The sequence below is a fragment of the Anas platyrhynchos genome, chromosome 14 (assembly GCF_047663525.1).
Source record: "Anas platyrhynchos isolate ZD024472 breed Pekin duck chromosome 14, IASCAAS_PekinDuck_T2T, whole genome shotgun sequence".
NCBI classification, from domain to species: domain Eukaryota; kingdom Metazoa; phylum Chordata; class Aves; order Anseriformes; family Anatidae; genus Anas; species Anas platyrhynchos.
The window spans coordinates 16,082,354-16,099,980 of record NC_092600.1 but is presented as its reverse complement, the minus strand read 5'-3'; the positions used below and the strand labels follow the sequence as shown (position 1 = coordinate 16,099,980).

The window sequence follows — 17,627 nt, the reverse complement described above, 5'->3', positions numbered from 1 at the left end:
TTGGTAAATTGTTAGAGAACACCTTCCTTTTTGATTTTTCTGACAAACAGGCTGATCTGTTAGTATCACCCACTGGTGACTGGTTGTGGAGGTAGATATTGAAGTACGCTTCTCTGGAGGTGCATGTACTTTGCATTAGCTCCAAAAAGACTAAACATTTTTACAAGTTGGCCTATATCACAAAAAATAACAGCTTTTCCAGCTGGGGGGGGGAAGACAGTAAGTCATATAATTACCTTTTCTAGTTAAAAATACAGTTAAATAAAACGTAAGCTTCCTGTTCCAATTTTTGTTTGGTCTTGCAAGCTAGTAGTCATTCAGGAAGGGTCTGTGTGACTTGAGCCCAGTATTGCTGATGGTTTTTGCAATGCAAACCTAGCATGGCACTTCAGTGATGTGGCTTAAACTCAGTTGGTGAATGCTGAAGGGTGGATTTTTCAGCCACGTGTCAGTCTGCAAACCATTTCTGTTGTAGTGATATCGTTTCATTGGACTGGGAGAAACAGAATACGTAAACCTACTTTTAACTGAAAAGGGGAAAAATAATGATCACTTCCAGAGCAAGGCAAAAGCTGGAGTTGCTTTAAAAAAAGCTATTAGACTTGGAAATACATAGAGAAAAAAATTCCGTTGGAAAAGCCATATCCATGCAAATGTATGCCAGAAGTGATCAGATTAATGCCAACCAATCCTCTTAAACTCATAGCCCTTCAAAATACACAGAGGAATTCTTGGATTTTGAATTAATGCCATTGTTAATTCTTTGTTGGAGCACAGTGTTGCACTTGATCAGGCACTCAGAAACAAAATAGCTCAGAAGAAAACCTAAAAATAGTTGAGTTGAATATCTAACAATTATGGAACTAGAATTAAAGTAAGCAACCTGCTGTGAGGAATCGGTTTACAGAAGAAATGAGGCTTGACTTCAAACAGGTGATCTAGTCTGTGTCCTGTGATGGAGGAGGCCAGTCGGTGTGTGTAAGCCTCATGTTGCACCTCTGTTTCCCAGGCTCTCTTGGGGCTTCAGTTATTCTTGGCATGTGGAGCTTGGAAGACAAAGATTTATTCTTCGAGGCCATTCAGCAGTTGTGTGGCTGCTGCTACTCAGATCTGCATTTTATTTCTGTAGTCACTTCACGATGGGTTGGTTGGGTAATGGACACCGTCCTTTGCACTTCTGTGGCATAAACCAGGTTCTGGAAGAATCCAGATTAGTAGCCACGACTCTTCATTGTGCACAACTGAACTCTGGTAACTCCATCAGATCCCCAAAACCCTTTTTAAAAGGGGGGGTGACCGCTGGGCTTTGATTTCACAGACAGCAAATTACTTTGTTTTCTCATGTGTTTACTAAAACCTGAATGAGATGAGTAGTTGATCACATGAAGGGGCGTGCATGCCTCAGCTGTCTGGCATTCAGTCAGGTGAATTATTTCCTACAACACACCTTGCCTTTCTCATTGTTTGAATTCTAAGCTTTCATAATTTCTCCTCCCCAGCCCACTCAGCCTTCTCCATTCTATGTTCCCCACTTCTAAATGTGCAAGTTCCAGAAATGCAAGTCAGTCGCAACTCTTACTCAGCTCTATTTTTACTGTTTCTCACTGAACTCCAGTAATTATCCCTGCAGGTCATGAAGAGTTGTAGGTCAATGATTATTACGAAGGAGACTGCTTCCCCTGGGCTGACTGACATTTCTGCCCTCACTTCTGTACTGTGACCCACCACAGGTTTTTGGCTCGCCTCTCTATGTTGTAGTGTGAAGCAGATCATTTTTGGAGCTGACACAGCAGCTCCAACACTTGGGAAATAGGAAATGGGCAGATAGGTGGTGTGAGCAGCCTCCTTCATAGCCACAAGCTGTGTTATCCTCTTCTGTCTGTCAGAGCTCTTGTGAAGTGCTAAGTCTGTATTGCTGTTGACTTCTTCATAATCTTCGTGCTTGAGATAAGGTGGTATGGTGCTGAAGGATTAGTGATGCTGCCTTTAAAGTGCAGTCTGGGATGATACCTCAAATCACCATAGACTTGACATTCATGCAAACAAGTGACTCTGGATTTAGGTAGGATTGTAATCCCTCTACCTTCTCATGTCCTCAGGTCCCTGCTGTGCCAGAAGTAGCCTAACTCTTTAATACGGCCAGAAAGCTCAGCCTATGGTTGGATTCTTCTAGTAGTAGCATGCATGTGGTGAACTTCCTCATTGTAAAGACAGAATTAGTTTCTGATTTTTTGAGTAACCAGTGGTCTTTCTCAGCTTATCTGAATTCTGTGCAGGGAGTGTAAAATTCTCTTCCATAAACCTGATTAAAGATCAGATACATACCACGTGATACTCTCCACAATAAGTAGTATGAGGTCATTAAGGCATATGAAACATCTCTTTAGTGTGTCTGACAGATTTTTTTTTTAGATCCAGCATTTCTGTTTCGCTATTCCTTGACTGCTAGAAACTGCAGGTTAACTAGGGACTTGGCTTTCCATTGGCAGCAAACCTGAGTTAAAATCCCATTTTTTCATGTCAGCCTCCTGGCAGTGCCATGCTTGACTGTGCCCTCATAAAGATGACATAAAGGGTGAGATTAGTTGTCCTTGAGCTGAAGATTCTTCTTCAGGGCTGTGGAAGGTGTGGTTGGTCATGGTACATCTTCATGTGTGTGTTGAGTAGTAGCTAGGACACTCCTCGTGAAATAACTGCTTGCCTTTTTTTCCTTCTTGCTGCAGAATAGCAAACCTGAAAATACAACTGGCTAAGCTTGACAGTGAGGCCTGGCCTGGAGTGCTGGATTCTGAGCGGGATCGTCTAATATTAATTAATGAGAAGGAGGAGCTCTTGAAAGAAATGCGATTTATTAGCCCCAGGAAATGGACTCGAGGAGAGGTGGAGAGATTGGAGACAGAGAGAAGACGCTTAGAGGAAGACCTTCAAGCTGCTAGAGACACTCAAAGCAAAGCACTAACTGAGAGGTAGGTTACTGGGTGTAGGACTGAGCTTTCATTATTGGGTAAGCAGCAGCATCTCTTGCCTGAACGCTAATAGCAGTGCACTCTGACTTCTGTGAGGCTGGTTCTGTAACCATCTCTCAAAAGAAACTGACTGCAGTCAGAAAGCCCCAGGAGGGGAAGGGTTGTTGGGGCAAATGGATCCTGTGTGAAAATAAGAAATGCTCAAAATAGCTCAGGTTACTATGCTGTTCCTCTATTCAGTCAGCTCCTCACAGCAGCTTCTATGGTTGCTTTGCAGTCTGGAGCTTGGTAAATGTTAACAGATGGAATTTTAAATTAAAAAAAAAAATGTTGTTTGTTCTAAGCATCCTTGTATGTGACTCCTGTAGGAACTGATATTTGACAGGCCTGTGGGTGTTGCGTGGACTATCCTGTAAATCTGAACTAGCCGAAAGAAATGCAACTATTCTCCCTAATTTTGCTTGTTGCAGTAGGAGGTCTCCTGGGAACATACACTGAGGTTGAATACTGTATTGGGCATTGTCTGCTGCTGCTTTACAATCTGTGTGTGTTAATGTTGGTGGCTATGGCAATGCTACTTTTAGCTGGAGGCTCTTCAATTTATATGGGATAAGTGTGTTGCATTTGTTTTCTGTGTCTCTGTATTCCTTTATTCTACGTGCTCAGTATCCAAACTACATGTTTCCTATGTGGATTTTTCATGGTTTTATCATACTGGAAAAATTCTAGGTGTCTCAGAAGTCTCAACTACAAGATTTTTACCAGCCTGAAAAATCTATGCTTCAAAAAATGTTTTTTTACATTGCTGTATGATGAACACTATCATTTGATTTTTAGGAATATGGTCTTGTACAAGTGTACCCAAGAAACAGGTTGTTTCTGTGGAAGGATTTCTTGCCTGAAGGCCTGGTTAGAGAGCCAGCACTTAACTGCAAATGTTTTGTCTTAAACCAGCCCAGGTGTGAAATAAAACTGAGATGTTGTTGAAGTCCTTCAATTTACATAAAGCCATAATGAGATGGTTATAAACTAAATCATACAAACCTTAGTCATTTATGGACCTCACTGTAAGCAAACAAGAGCATTTACGCCTTTATTAGCAGAGTAAATATAAGAACACAGTAGTACACATCAAGCAGCATCTTCTAGTGAGGCCTGATCCTAGAAACATCAACCTCCATAGCAGTACCCATAATTTTCTTTCTTTGTTGGGAATGTTTTCGGGATTGAGTTACACGACTCGGTAAACACCTGTGCATCTTGTCTGAATTCTGTTCCACTTTGTACTGTGTTCTCATTGACTTTAGTAGGATTTCATGGAAGGAATAGTACTTGTCTATGCTCTTCATTTTAAGTTGTAAATGGTACTTCAGATCTCTTCTTTTCTTTCCTCTTAGATTGAAGTTGAATAGCAAAAGAAATCAGCTAGTCCAAGAACTGGAAGAAACAACGCGGTTAGTTGCAATGTTACACACCCAGCTGAAAAGGTACATGACCTCCTACAAAGTTATGGGCTCTTTAACCGCACGTAATGTAACTGCCATTGCTCTAACAGCTTCATCTCCCAGATGACTGATGTAAAAGGCCTTTTGTTTATAGTAGTCACCTAAGATTCACAGGTGTAGTTAGTAGAAAGGGAAACCTTGAGGGTAATATGTCCCACCCCATTTAGATAGGTTGTTTAGAATGGGATAAGGAACTTTGTGCCTCTGACAACAGAATGAGTTTCAGCAATCCCTTTTGTTTTGGACATGTAACAGTTCAGTGGCTAAGGTGTGATATTTTGTTTTCTGAATGTTTGAAGTACTGTAGTATTTTATTAATAAAGTATGTTAAAGACAGCTTAGTACTCATACTGCAAATGAAATGAATCTTAGTAATACGTGTTAATACGTCACAATATTTCTCGGAATTAATTCTGAGTATACTGGTGCTTGCCGTGTAGAAAATGTATTGTGATATCCGTGAACCTTTTGTGATTCACATGGTATTTAGAAATATTTCTGTAGTCATAACGTGGTCTGATTATTCAGGCTGTAGTTTTTGGAAGAGCATAGAGTTGCTGTTTTTAAAGATGAATACCTAACTGTAAACACCATCGCCAAACTTTCTTCAGCTGCAGTCATATCTTCAGCCTTTAGATTAGGAAGTATTTGGTGTGGTTTTTGTTTGGTTGAGGTTTTTCCTATCTGTACTGAACTTATTTTGTTTATAGCTTCTGTTCCACTTGGACTGTTTCGTTTTATGAAGATGATACCGAAAAGATTGGGAAAAAAATCATAGTGCAAGACTGATATGTAAATAAGCCACCATGGAGAACAGCTATCTGTGATGTTCTTGTGCAGTAGAACTGCATCATACTTTGGTGTCTTCTAGCTGATCAGGGATCTTCTGAGGTGACCGAGAAGCATGTGAAACTAATTTTTTTCCTAACTATGTGCCCAGCATTCTTGGCATGCACCTTCATAAAATAAGCCTTTGCTATTAACCCCATAATGCCAAATGTCTGCCATTCAAAGGTATGCACAAAATGAAGTTGAGCCCAGTTGCTTGGGGAAAAGGTTATGTTAGAAACAAAACAACAACAAAACCCACCCTTTCAGTAGTGAAGCATTCAAGAGTTTTATGTTTTTGGTCCTGGACAGATTTATGTATATTGCCAAGATGCAAAAACGTTTGTGTTTCAATTGTCACGTTTCACCCAAAGCTTTTTTTTAATAAATGTGATGTGCTACACATCTGTCACACAAATGAAGGCATTTTGTGCCAAAATTGTACTTAATTCTTGTAAGGCTGTAAGCATAATTTTTTATAAAGCTTCTAGCTTTTTCCTATAAATAATGTATTATTAGGCTTATTAAAATCCTCACTGTTTTTAAGTGAGGCAACTTAAACCATTTGTACATAAGCAGAATTGTTTTAATAGCTAATCTATACATGAAGGGAGCATTAAGGATCTTTAACCAGTCAATGAGCAAAATATTTAATATCTGGAGCAATAGATTTGGTTTGAATGGAATTTCTTAGGATGATATATGTAGTCAGTGCTAGAGGACTAAGCACTTGCTTAAAACTAATTTCACTGTCAGATCTGTAAACCAGATCACTAGGGATAAATAATTTCTGAGAACTGATTTCATAGGCCAGCCCAAACTTGTTCCCTTGTTCTTGTGGCTCTAAATGCCAAGAAGCCACCTCCTCACATGGGCAAATCCTTCGAATTTTCTTGTAACTGCTGTCTGTTGTGAAGGCTAGTTCCAAGCAGTTGTGACATTACCCTTTTGAATTGGGGTCTGAGATATAGATAAATATAAGCTTTCTTCTGTACAGACAGAGTTGCAATAACTCGATCTGCTTGCATGAACCTCCCTGTTTTTTTGTGGTCTGCTTTGAGATTAACGGCAACCACTGATTTTTCCAGACAGAAGTGGGAGGAGAATGTTGTCACTAATTTTTGATTGCTTTAAAACTGTTTTAGTGTTGCTTTTGCTAAACAAAGGTTCTTGGGAGATTGATAATGGTGAGCTGAAAAATGTGGATAAACTCTGTTTTTATTAAAAACTGGCCTAACTCTTCCACTGGATAGAATGTGAGTCTGGACTGTTATGGGGACTAACACACATAGCCTGAGCTGACAAAGCACAATGTATTGTGTGGGCTTGGAGACTTGGTGATACTGCAGTGTCTTAAATATTAAGAGAGAGGTGTAACTGTTTTTTGACTTGTCTCCTTCAGTCTCTCCACCAGCATGCTTTCCCTCTCCTCAAGTAGCAGCCCTGGTTCCCTTGCATCTAGCAGAGGATCTCTTGCGACTTCCAGCCAGGATTCATCCACTTCTGCCAGTTTCACTGACCTCTACTATGAGCACCTGGAGCAGTTGGAGCAACTGGACTCAGACTATCAAAACAAGATTGATTTGCTCTTGGAAGGAGCCACTGGATTTAGGCCATCGGGCTGTATCACCACTATTCATGAAAATGAAGTAGCAAAAACTCATAAAGCAGATGCCACCAGCCGCATACAGGCTCTGAGGTCGTTGTCTGGTACTCCAAAATCCATGACATCACTATCTCCAAGGTCATCCCTCTCTTCTCCATCTCCACCTTGCTCTCCGCTGGTGATAGACCCACTCCTTACTGGCGATGCCTTTTCAAGCCATATGGATTTTAATGATACAGAGATAAGTACAAACCTTTCAGAACTCACCCTACACAGTGGGAGTGGCAACTGTAGACTGGAAGAGCCTAGAGCAGGAGATAAACATCTAGGTCAAGGTATGATACCAAAATATTTGCATGTACAATTTATTTTTAATATAGCTTATAAAGCATTAAGAAGCAAGTATTGCTAAAGCTGACTCATTTTGGTATGTGTTATAAAGTGTATTCAATTGTACATCCTACCCCACCTGGGAGGAAGGGTTGGTATTTTAACTTGCACACAAAGTACTGCCAATCTGATGAGTTATTCAGAAGACCATGTTGTTTTTGGTGTACTTGTGTATGCAATTTACAGGGTTTTCATGTGAAAATATAAGTGGTTGTAGTGGGAAGTGTATATTAATTAGGCACTTAACTACTCAGAATGTCGTGTGGTGTCTTAGGTCTGCAGTTGAGATGCACATAATGCCATATTGACAAAAACTTTTGGGCCAAAGCTCTGAGCAAGACCGTGAAAACCATTCAGCTTAACAGTTACCAAAAGCGAATAAAAATCCTTCCTTGCCACCTCAGCATACATGACATCTCACTCCGGTTCCCAGTAAATCAGTGGCAATGAATTCATTAACTTCAGATGAGCAGACATGTCAAGGCTGTGTTGAATTTCTGCTGGTTTGAGGGGGATGGTCTCTTAGCAACAAAAGCGTGTTTAGATTGTAAGCGTGATAAAATAAGACATTTAGAGTGGATGTTCTGATGCATGCATATGGCTTATTGGTGGGTGGGAAATGTTTACCCAGTTTTAGTGTGATGGCCCCGCTGAAGTGGATGGAAAGCAGGAGAAGGCAGGTGGTGCCATCATGCCAGGGCCCATCAGAAGCCTGTGTGACTGTGGTTAAGTTAAACCCAACGGAGGCGACTGAAATGGCTCGAGTTGTAACTAGTGAAGGAGTGGGGAACGTGAACTTGCATGCTGCAGAAGTATGAGGTGGCAGTTCAGTTTTTTCATTTTTTCAGGGGGTTATAAAATAGCCCATGTGAATAAAGGGAACTAGCACCATGTTATCACTCCCTTCTGCAAGGGCTGTTAGAAAAGCTGATGCTATTTAAACTACAATGAAATACATGACTGCAGAGCTTCCCCCTTAAGTTACCATTTTCCTACAAGCAAGAGATACTACAGATAGGAGCAGGAAACAGTAATCATTCCTATTAGAACTGGATGCTGATTAGTTTTAACCTTTTTAGCTCTTCAAGATTTGTCAAGGCTGTTAGAGTGAAAGCTAAGGTGTTAAGCAGATTAAGTGATTATTACTGTTACCCAGTCAGCAGACAAAATAATCACCATAAGTGGTTTATTTCAGGGCAATAATGAGATGAGATTTTACTTCTCAGGCATTTTGTACGCAGCTCAGCAGTGTAACACCCGAAATGAGGTGGCTGGATCTGGTGTGGTTAGTCATTGGCCTCATGGCAAAAGCATGCTCACATGTTCTTGTAAGTAGAGCTGAACAGTATAGATCTGAAGGACGTGCTTTTTGTTAAAAAAAAAAAAATCCTGCTACTTCTGAGGCTAAAGTAAGGTTTACTCTCTTACTTGAGTGATATAGGTGAAGCTACTAGCAAAATCAGGAGTCTGGTGATATCTGCTATTCTTTGAGGAAACGGCACAGATATCAGGACAGTCCACAGCGTGTATTTTCAAGTCCACATCATGGTATATCAGGGAGAGTTCATGGTAGGGAAGGAAATCTTGAAATCCTTCATATGAATGAAAAAAAAAAAGTGTAGCAAGAATTGCCACCCTGCTTGGGAATATAGAAGAGAGTTAAATCAGTTCGGAACTCTTCCATAAATGTGCTTTTTAGCGTGACAATTGTTAGAGACATAAGGCTTAATGCAGGAAACCCACATTTTTGCATTTATTAGCCACACAAAATAGTTCCAGGTTTAGTGTGTATGTGTAAGCCTTCCAGTGCTGAGCTTCAAGTCCCTTGCAAAAAATGTAAGGAGGAAAAAAGGTGGATGCGTGTTGAGTCATTTTTGGGGAACCCATTAATCTTTTTTCAGGTTACTCTTTGACATTGTGATGTGTATATCCCCATGGTATTTCTGCTGTTCTGTGCATCCCTGGTATTTCCAGTTTTTGGCTGAGGTGAGGATGTGTCAAAACACTGCCAGCAGCTTTCTCAGCGTGTCTGGCCAAACCAGAAGCAGCAGGTTCCAGTTGTCCTCTGGAGCCTTTTCCTGCAGGGTTTCCCAAATCTCAGAGCTGAGGGCTGGAGCTGAACCTCCACAGAACGAAGCTCTCTGCTTCTGTGATGCCCAGCAGACATCTCCGTACCCGTCAGCTTCCTTCTGCTGTTCGTTACCATTTCAGCACCTGCATAAAACAGCCGGCCCTTCCGCTGTGAGGCTTCCTGCTCTGCTTCTGGTGCCTCCCGGGGTGTCACCAGTATGGCCTGGGCAGAGCAGGCGGATCGGTGCCTGCAGGCGGTGCTTTCCCCTCCCCACCTCTCCCCCTTCTCCTTTGAAGACGTGTCCTGCCTGTGCCCACCCCCGAGCTCCCAGCCTGTGGAAGCTGACAGGGCCGGGCTGGGGGTGCTGGGCAGGGAGCGGGCCTGCGCTGGGGGCTCCCGCTGCCCGGGCCAAGCTGTCACTGCAAAGGTAACAGGAAACAGCCAGAAACGAAAAGGGAGCCCTCTGGTAGCCTTACACTTAGCTCCTTTAATTGCAAAGCTATTAAGGAAGAAAGAGGCTGGAAAAGGAGTGATGGTGACCCCGTTACAGATGTGAAGCTTGTCCAAGGAGCTGCAGCCTAAACCGGGGAGCTGAGAGGATTCATTTGCTCCCCGTGGCCACAAGGTACTTGGTGAAGTGACCAAAAATGAAGGCTTTCTGGGTTGAAGTGATTAAACAGCATTGGTAATCGAAGGAGAAAAAGAGCTTAAGTGTACGGAGACCGATTTGCAGCGTTCTCCTTAATAAAGGAGCTTAATATGAAAAGATTCCTGGACCGGCGTTTCTGGGAGCAGTACATAAACCTCAGCCGGCCGGCAGGGAAGAAATGCTTTTCATGTTGGAACCAGGGAATAAGGGGTACAAAGCAGTGCTGATGAAAGAAGAAGTGTTCAGAGCCTGCTCATGTGCCTCCAGCATGGTCCTGCGTGTGGGGAGTGTGGGCTCGGCCCTTGCACACCAGCACAGGAAGAACAGATTAATTGGAGTGCCAGCATGAAATATGTCCATTACTGTCAATTAATGACTGATCTATCGTGTTACAAATGCTAAGTTTTATTCATTGTGGGTTGACCTATGGGGAGAAGGTCTGGGTATTGATTTCTGTCCAGCAGCTCCGTGGGCATTCGGAGGGACAAACATCCTTCAGTGGGGCTGCCCACAGAGAAGGGCCAACAGCCCCACACTGCTTGCACACGTGAGCAGCGTGTCGGTGTTACATGCAGCTCCCCCTGCTGCTAACTGGAGAACAAGTCCTTGTGTCATTCTCCGGTCCTGTATGGAGCTTGCACGCTTCTTGCATCAATGCTTTTCAAATCTGTTCTTAATTCTGGGGCTGAATGTAACTGTGTGCAAAAAGAAAATCTGCTTTGTGATAAAACGTAGGATGGAAACCATATATCAACTCAGGGGCACGTGGTTCCCTAAGGCTACAGAGAAAAGGGACCTCTTTTAAAAAGGTGAAAAACCCTTGGAAAGGAGTGCATTGCTACATTTCTGCTGTGGGGTTAGGGTCACTCCCAGTGTGATAGCACGACACGTCCTCTCCTGCAGAGCAAAGCCCTGCTGGTGAGGGCAAGGAAAGAGCTGGGTATGCCCCAGTGCCTGCTTGGCACTCTTGAGTCCTCCAGGCTTATGGCTGAAGTGTCTATCCACAGAAATATGATGGTTCAAGTGATAAGATGCAAAATTTGCAAAAGTTCCTGGTGCACATCTTTCCCTATTTTGTCTCACAAGACATAAAATGGAATAGTTCCGTTGCAAGAGACCTTCCAGGATCATCTAGTCCAACTGCCTGCCCTCTCCAGGGCTAAGCAAAAGGTAAAACATATGAGGGTATTGTCCAAATGTCTCCTGAACACTGATGGACATGGGGCATCAACCACCACTCTAGGAAGCCTGTTGCAGTGTTTGACCATGCTCACAGTAAAGTTCTTCCTAATGTCCAGTCTGAACCTCCCCTGGTACAGCTCTGTGCCATTCCTGTGTCCCCTGGCCTCAGCTAACAGGGAGAACAGACAGGTCCCTCCTTTATGTCCCTGTGCAAAACTCTTCTTCAGCTGCTTCCATTTCTCTTTCCTGTCTCCTTCCCCATACATTTCTTTGTGGCTGCTACTTCGAATCCTGTGATCTTTCTCCCCACGTTTATGCAGTTAACCCGGTCTTTCCAGCCCTACGTTCTGGCCTTTGTATGCTAACCTTTTTGGCTCATGGGTAGAGGGGCGTATTTCTTCCTTGTTCCCCTCCTTGAGGCTGACCTTGGTGTAAGCTCTCCAGGTGGGTTATACCCCTCACATAATCCCTTTCTGGCCAGGGCTGTCGCTACTATTTGCCTTCCTTGCTTTTGTCTGTGGTGGTATGACCAGAAGAACTAGTACCTGCTTAAGGCTGGCTTGCAATAGAAGCTGTTTTATTGGTTAATAATTTATAACTTTATTGGAGCTCAGAAGCTCTGTTTCTTCTACACCTTGCCCTTCGTGTCCTGGGCACCTCCCTGCCCTTTGACTGCTTTGCAGCCTCTCCTGCAAGGCCCTGGAGAGGGACCTGGGGCAGCGCAGCCAGCACAGCCTGGCTTCCATCCTGGGCACTCTGCTGCATGACCCAGGTACTAAATGGGCATTGGCTGTGCGGTGAAACCCTGCTCCCCCCGCTGCCACGTGCACTGCTCCTCCCGTTGTCTCCGAGCTGTGTCCTGCAGGCAGCCCGGCCTTGTCCTGCTGCCTGATGAGCACGGTTCATCGTGCCTTTGTCCGCTCTGCGTTCAGCAATGTGCTGCTGCTTAACAAGACTGGGGCGGGGAAAGAAGTGCAATGGAAGGGGAGGATGAGAAAAAAGCTGCTGCTGATCCATGCTGTTCATTTTCATTAACACCTGTTTTTTTTGGTTTTCCTCTGTGCTTTTCTGATAGGTGTAAATACAGCTGGAGGGACGGCACTGAAGGTGGCGTGTGTGTCAGCTGCAGTGTCTGATGAATCTGTTGCTGGAGATAGCGGGGTGTATGAGGCATCTGTGCAAAGGTAGACATCAGATCTTTCTCTAGAAAGAAGCTAATTCAGCTTTGCACATGGGAGTCAGCTGGAATAATGCTGGATTTGTTTTTTTCTTTTTTTGGGGGGGAGGGATTGGTGGCTAAGGTTTTCAATCTCAGACTTCGTAATATTAAAAAACTATAAACAGGTTGAATTTGATGATGAAAATGACCCATTTGTGCCATTGTACAAGGAGCTGAGAACAAGGTTGTCACTCCTCTCTTCACGGGGAGCTGTTCGAACAGTCAGTCAGTTTGTGAAGGTGCTGGTAAGCTGTGACTGCGTTAGCAGAGAGCCATCTGGCAGGTGTAACGTTCCCCTCCTGCCAGCCAGCCGTGCTGCTGTCAGTGGCAGCCTTCAGTCAGCATAACAGGATTCTGGGATGTTAAGAAGCAGAAGCACCTTGAACCACCTCACAGCTGCGCCTGTACCACGATGCTTGGATCCAATACATGATTTCTGTAGGGTTTTCTCTCTCGGTGCCTAGCTTAAGAATGATCCGTGCATTATTGCTCCTCCTGGGGCTCTGGATCCCCTTACTGCTTGCTAAAGCTTTCCAGAGTGTTTTGACAAAAATCTAACTGAAAAGTGCTGTTCTTATTAATACCTGTTTTGACTGCATCTGCAGTTTGTTTTCCTACTGTTTTTATTGGCATTGAGGTAAATTATGGGTCCTTTTATTGCACGACGTGACTGTAGAGGTGAAAACCCGGTCATCTTATCCCCCCTGCCCATTATCTTTGTGAATTCTCCAGAGAGATGAGTAATGTTTTATATCTACAGGACCGTTCCCTTTGACAAGAATGTGCAGCTCTTTGTAAATCAGACCTCATGGCCTCAAGTCAGACAGTCGCACAATGAGGTGTCCTAGGGCCCTTGTGTCCCCTCGATGGGACAGGGAGCTCTGCGGCAGGGGGAGGGAGGGATAATGTGCGACACAAGGGGAGAATGCATCCCATGCACCCTCACGTCTTGCGTTACTTAATGTTTGGGTTGTTGACTTGGCAACCTTTGTAAAGGGCTGTAGTATCATTTTGATGCCTATGATAAATAGCGAGGGTAGGATGAGCAACACGTTTGTCCTCTATAGATGTAAGGTAATGAAATGCAGAAGAGTGCCAAGTAATATGGGAAATACTTAGAAAGAAATGCTAATCCTGTTTTAACATGCTACAGCATAGTCTGAGTCAATTAGATGATGAATGTAGTTGTTGGGACTTTCAGTGCGTAAACCTTTGGAGGAGGAATTGGGAGGAAAAATTAGGGCTGTTGTAAAGACAAGCGATCAGTGTATTCTGTTGCTCTCCATGTGCTTAGGGAAGTTTGATTTGTTAAAGAAACAAAGGAATGACTTAAATCTAATCAAAGCTGAGAATTTTTGCTGTCACAGTGCAAGATGGGATTGTAGCTGTTAAGTCTTATTTTTGTTTCTGGGCAGTCAGCTGTCTTAACTAAAATCCAGTCAAGGGAACCCTTGAAAAGTCCTCCCTACCTTATTCTGCATAACCTGTCATGTGGCTTTTTTTGGCAGTGAAAGGGGAAGGCATATGACTTTCTGCTGATAAGGACTGCAATACATACCTCTAAGGATGATTGAACTTATTAAATGGGCTTTCTTTTAGCTGCTAATTTTACAAAATCTGTATGCCTGAATCCTGAATGGAAGGGAAAAGATCTTGTATTGCCTAAATGCTAGCGCTTCAATCAAGTCCTTAATTGTCTTTCTTTTCTTTCAGACCGTCTGTGTCAGAAGTGGTGGTGTTTGACAGTGATGATACAGAAGGAGTTGGGACAGCTAAAGTGCAAATTGCAATGAGGTAAACACTACACATTTTTATTGTATTTTCCTTACAATGGAAAGAATGATTTAAGAGTGCTTTATTCTGTTTTCTTAGCCTATTTATCATATCCCATTGGTATTTACTGACTGATTCCCCCTTTACACTGCAATAGGGAATTGTGCTCATCTCTGGGAGGTCTTTGGCCCCATTATCCTCTTACATGTCAGTGGAAATCAATTGGTGATAGTGTGTTATGACGCTGCAAACCAGCAATTGCAGTGCTGGCACTGCTAGGCTGGAGAAAGCATTTTTCTGGCTTTGACTCTTGAGCGTGCAGCTTGTGGGGGAAAAGCTGGTGGTGGTAACTGGTACTCCTTGACACACCTGAATCCCACAAGTAGCCCGTAAGGCATAGGAAGGTAGGCACGGAGATATTGTTCTGAAATGACTCAATAGGAGATGTATGAATTGAGAAAAACTGTAGAACTCTAGAATGAATGGGGTTGGAAGGGACCCTTAAGGATCACCCAGTTCCAACCCCCTGCCATGGGCAGGGACACCTCCCATCAGCCCAGGCTGCCCAAGGCCCCATCCAGTCTGGCCTCGAACTCCTCAAGGGATGGAGCATCCACAGCTTCTCTGGGCAACTTCTTCCAGTGCCTCACCACCCTCTGAAGAATTTCTTCCTTATATCTAATCTAAATTTACCCTCTTATAGTTTAAAACCATTACTCTGTCCTAGTGCTCTACTCCCTAATCAAGTCCCTCCCTGGCTTTTCCATAGCCCCCTTCAGGCACTGGCAAGCTGCTGTAAGGTCTTCCTGGAGCCTTCTCTTCTTTGGGCTCAACAACCCCAAATCTTTTCGTGTGACTTCACAGGAAAGGTGCTCCAGCCTTCTGATCATCTTGATGGCCTCCTCTGGACTTGATCTAATAATGCCCTCATCCTTGTGCTGGGCCCCAGAGCTGAGTGCAGGCTGCAGCTGGGGTCCCACGAGAGCAGAGCAGAGGGGCACGATCCCCTCCCTCACCTGCTGCCCACACTGCTGCTGGTGCAGCCCAGGGTACGGGTGGCTTTCAGAGATGCTCTCAAAAAATTAGTGCAAAAGTGTTTTGTCATGGCCATCAATGGTAAAACAGTGCTTACCAGTAACATCTTTGCTGTACTTCAAGTATTTGTACGTGCAACTTTTTTTTATATTACAGTCATTATATAAGGCCTTTGGAAGGGTTTTAGCTAACAATTTAACTAGATTCCAGAAAAAGCCTTCTGTATTAGGTCAAATCTGTAGTCCATTGTTGATGTAAATTCCTAAGTTCTTCTGTATGCTCTGGTAGCAAAATGCCATGTAGTATGAAACTGCTTTTGTTTTAAGCAATAGGTGAGCTATATTTCCACTATAGCTTTGTTTGAATATACTTAATACTATTTACCTGGACTAATGAAATAAGTGGAATACTCATCCATGGAGTCTGTGACAGATCTCTCTAATACTAATGCTTTTTTGTCTTTTCAATTCAGATATGATGATAAAAATAAACAATTTGCAATACTGGTCATCCAGCTGAGTAATGTTCAAGCGCTGCTGTCGCAACAGGATCAAAAAGTGTAAGTGGGTGAAATAAATGTGCTTGAAACATTTATTAGATTCTTGTGGGGGCTAAACAGATGTTGATTTTTTTCACACACTAAAAAAAAAAAACTTCTGAAAAGCTTCTAAATTTTATTATGTGACATTTCATTTATGAGCTCATACATTCAAACTGAAATAAGATGGGTGTTTTTCCTCCAAGGCATGTATTTCTGAATTGGAAGTTAGGCTTGTTGGAATTAGCACCAACCAGCAAGATTCTTAGCTCCAGCAGTGTCCAAAGCAACTGTGTCAGGTGGAGAGAGGGCACTCGTTCTGCTGCAGAACTCATCCTTGGACATGGGCACAAACACACGCACGTGTAGGCAAATGCATAGTACAACTTCTACTAAACTAATTCCAGGCAGAGTTTTTAAATTCAGCTGTGTGCTGAATAAACTGACGTAAGGTTGATGGATTTTTGCATTGTTGTCTTTACCTGCGAAAAGGTATTGTTAGCATGTAAGTTGCTTGTTAGTGACAAGTGATGCAGATGTAAGCAACTATGCAAAACAATCCCATGATGTTCCATTACAAGATTAGAGAGATGAAGCCTACAGCAACTGATACCTCCATACGTCTCTGATTTTGTGAGGAGATGCACCTTTTTCCTCAGTTGACTGATATTCCAAAGAGTAGGATAGGACAGTCATGTTCACAGTGCTTAGGATGATGTCTTGGTTCCGCTCGAGTGGGCAGCCGAGCTCCACCACAGCCGCTCTCTCACTCCCCCTCCTCAAAGAGGAATGGGGAGAAAATATGTGAAAAGGGCTCAAAGGTTGAGATAAGGACGAGAAAATCACGCAATAATTATTGTAACGGGCAAAACAGACTCAGCATAAGGAGATAAGATTTATTGCTCATTACTAACAAGCGAGAGCAGTGAGAAACAAAGGAAAGAAACCAAAAGCACCTTCCCCCCCGCCCCATCCACCCTCTTCCACCTCTTCCCCCCAAGTGGCACGGGGGAATGGAGGAATGGGGGTTATGGTCAGTCTACAGCACTTCTTCTCTGCCTCCCCTTCTCGGTCCCTCTCGTCCCCTGTGCTGTGGGGTCCCACCCACAGGATGCAGTCCTTGATGAACTGATCCGGCGTGGGCTTCCCACAGGCAGCAGCTCTTCCAGAACTGCTCCAGATATGGGTCCGTACCACGGGGTCCATCCCTCAGGAGAAAACTGCTCCAACCTGGCTCCCCCATGGGCAGCAGCTCCTGCCAGGTCACCTGCTCCTGCGTGGTCTCCTCTCCATGGGCTACAGGTCTGGCCCGGGATCTGCTCCGGCAGGGGTCTTCCACAGGCGGCAGCCTCCATCGGTGCAGGGCCACCTGCTCCACTGTGGTCTCCTCCACGGGCTGCAGCGTGGAACCCTGCTCCACCGTGGTACTCCATGGGCTGCAGGGGGACATCCTGCTTCACCATGGGCCTCACCACAGGCCGCAGGGGACTTCTGCTCCGGCGCCTGGAGCACCTCTCCCCCTCCTTCTACACTGACCTTGGCACCTGCAAGGCTGTTCCTCACTCCTCTCACTCTCCCAGCTGCTGTGTGGCACAGCGTTTTTTCCCTGTCTTAAATATGCTCTCACAGAGGCGCAACACAGCATCGCTTATTGGCTCAGCTCTGGAAAACAATGGGGCCCTTCCCAAACATGGGGCAGCTTCTAGATCCTTCTCACAGAAACCACCCCTATGGCCCCCTGCTACCAAAACCTTGCCACGTAAACCCACTACAGATGAATTTCCCTTTCAGATGTATGGAGCTCTTGCAGTGGAGGTAACAGCGGACTCGTACGGTAATACTGACTGCAGTATATTGGTTTTTCC

General features: G+C 44.0%; 1 protein-coding gene across 3 annotated transcripts in view; it reads left to right on the top strand.

Annotated features, from left to right (window-relative positions):
- The window catches only part of WWC1 (WW and C2 domain containing 1), a 72,057-nt gene that overhangs the window by 44,370 nt on the left and 10,060 nt on the right, over nucleotides 1-17,627 (top strand). For all 3 annotated transcript variants that reach the window (XR_005269313.2, XM_027468387.3, XM_027468388.3), the window contains exons 9-14: nucleotides 2,724-2,966; nucleotides 4,364-4,453; nucleotides 6,702-7,240; nucleotides 12,273-12,381; nucleotides 14,130-14,210; nucleotides 15,697-15,783. Coding sequence is in view for 2 of the 3 variants with exons in the window: in XM_027468387.3 (XP_027324188.3) it covers nucleotides 2,724-2,966; nucleotides 4,364-4,453; nucleotides 6,702-7,240; nucleotides 12,273-12,381; nucleotides 14,130-14,210; nucleotides 15,697-15,783 (1,149 nt within the window). In the remaining variant the exon portion in view is untranslated. The remainder of the gene's footprint in view (nucleotides 1-2,723; nucleotides 2,967-4,363; nucleotides 4,454-6,701; nucleotides 7,241-12,272; nucleotides 12,382-14,129; nucleotides 14,211-15,696; nucleotides 15,784-17,627) is intronic.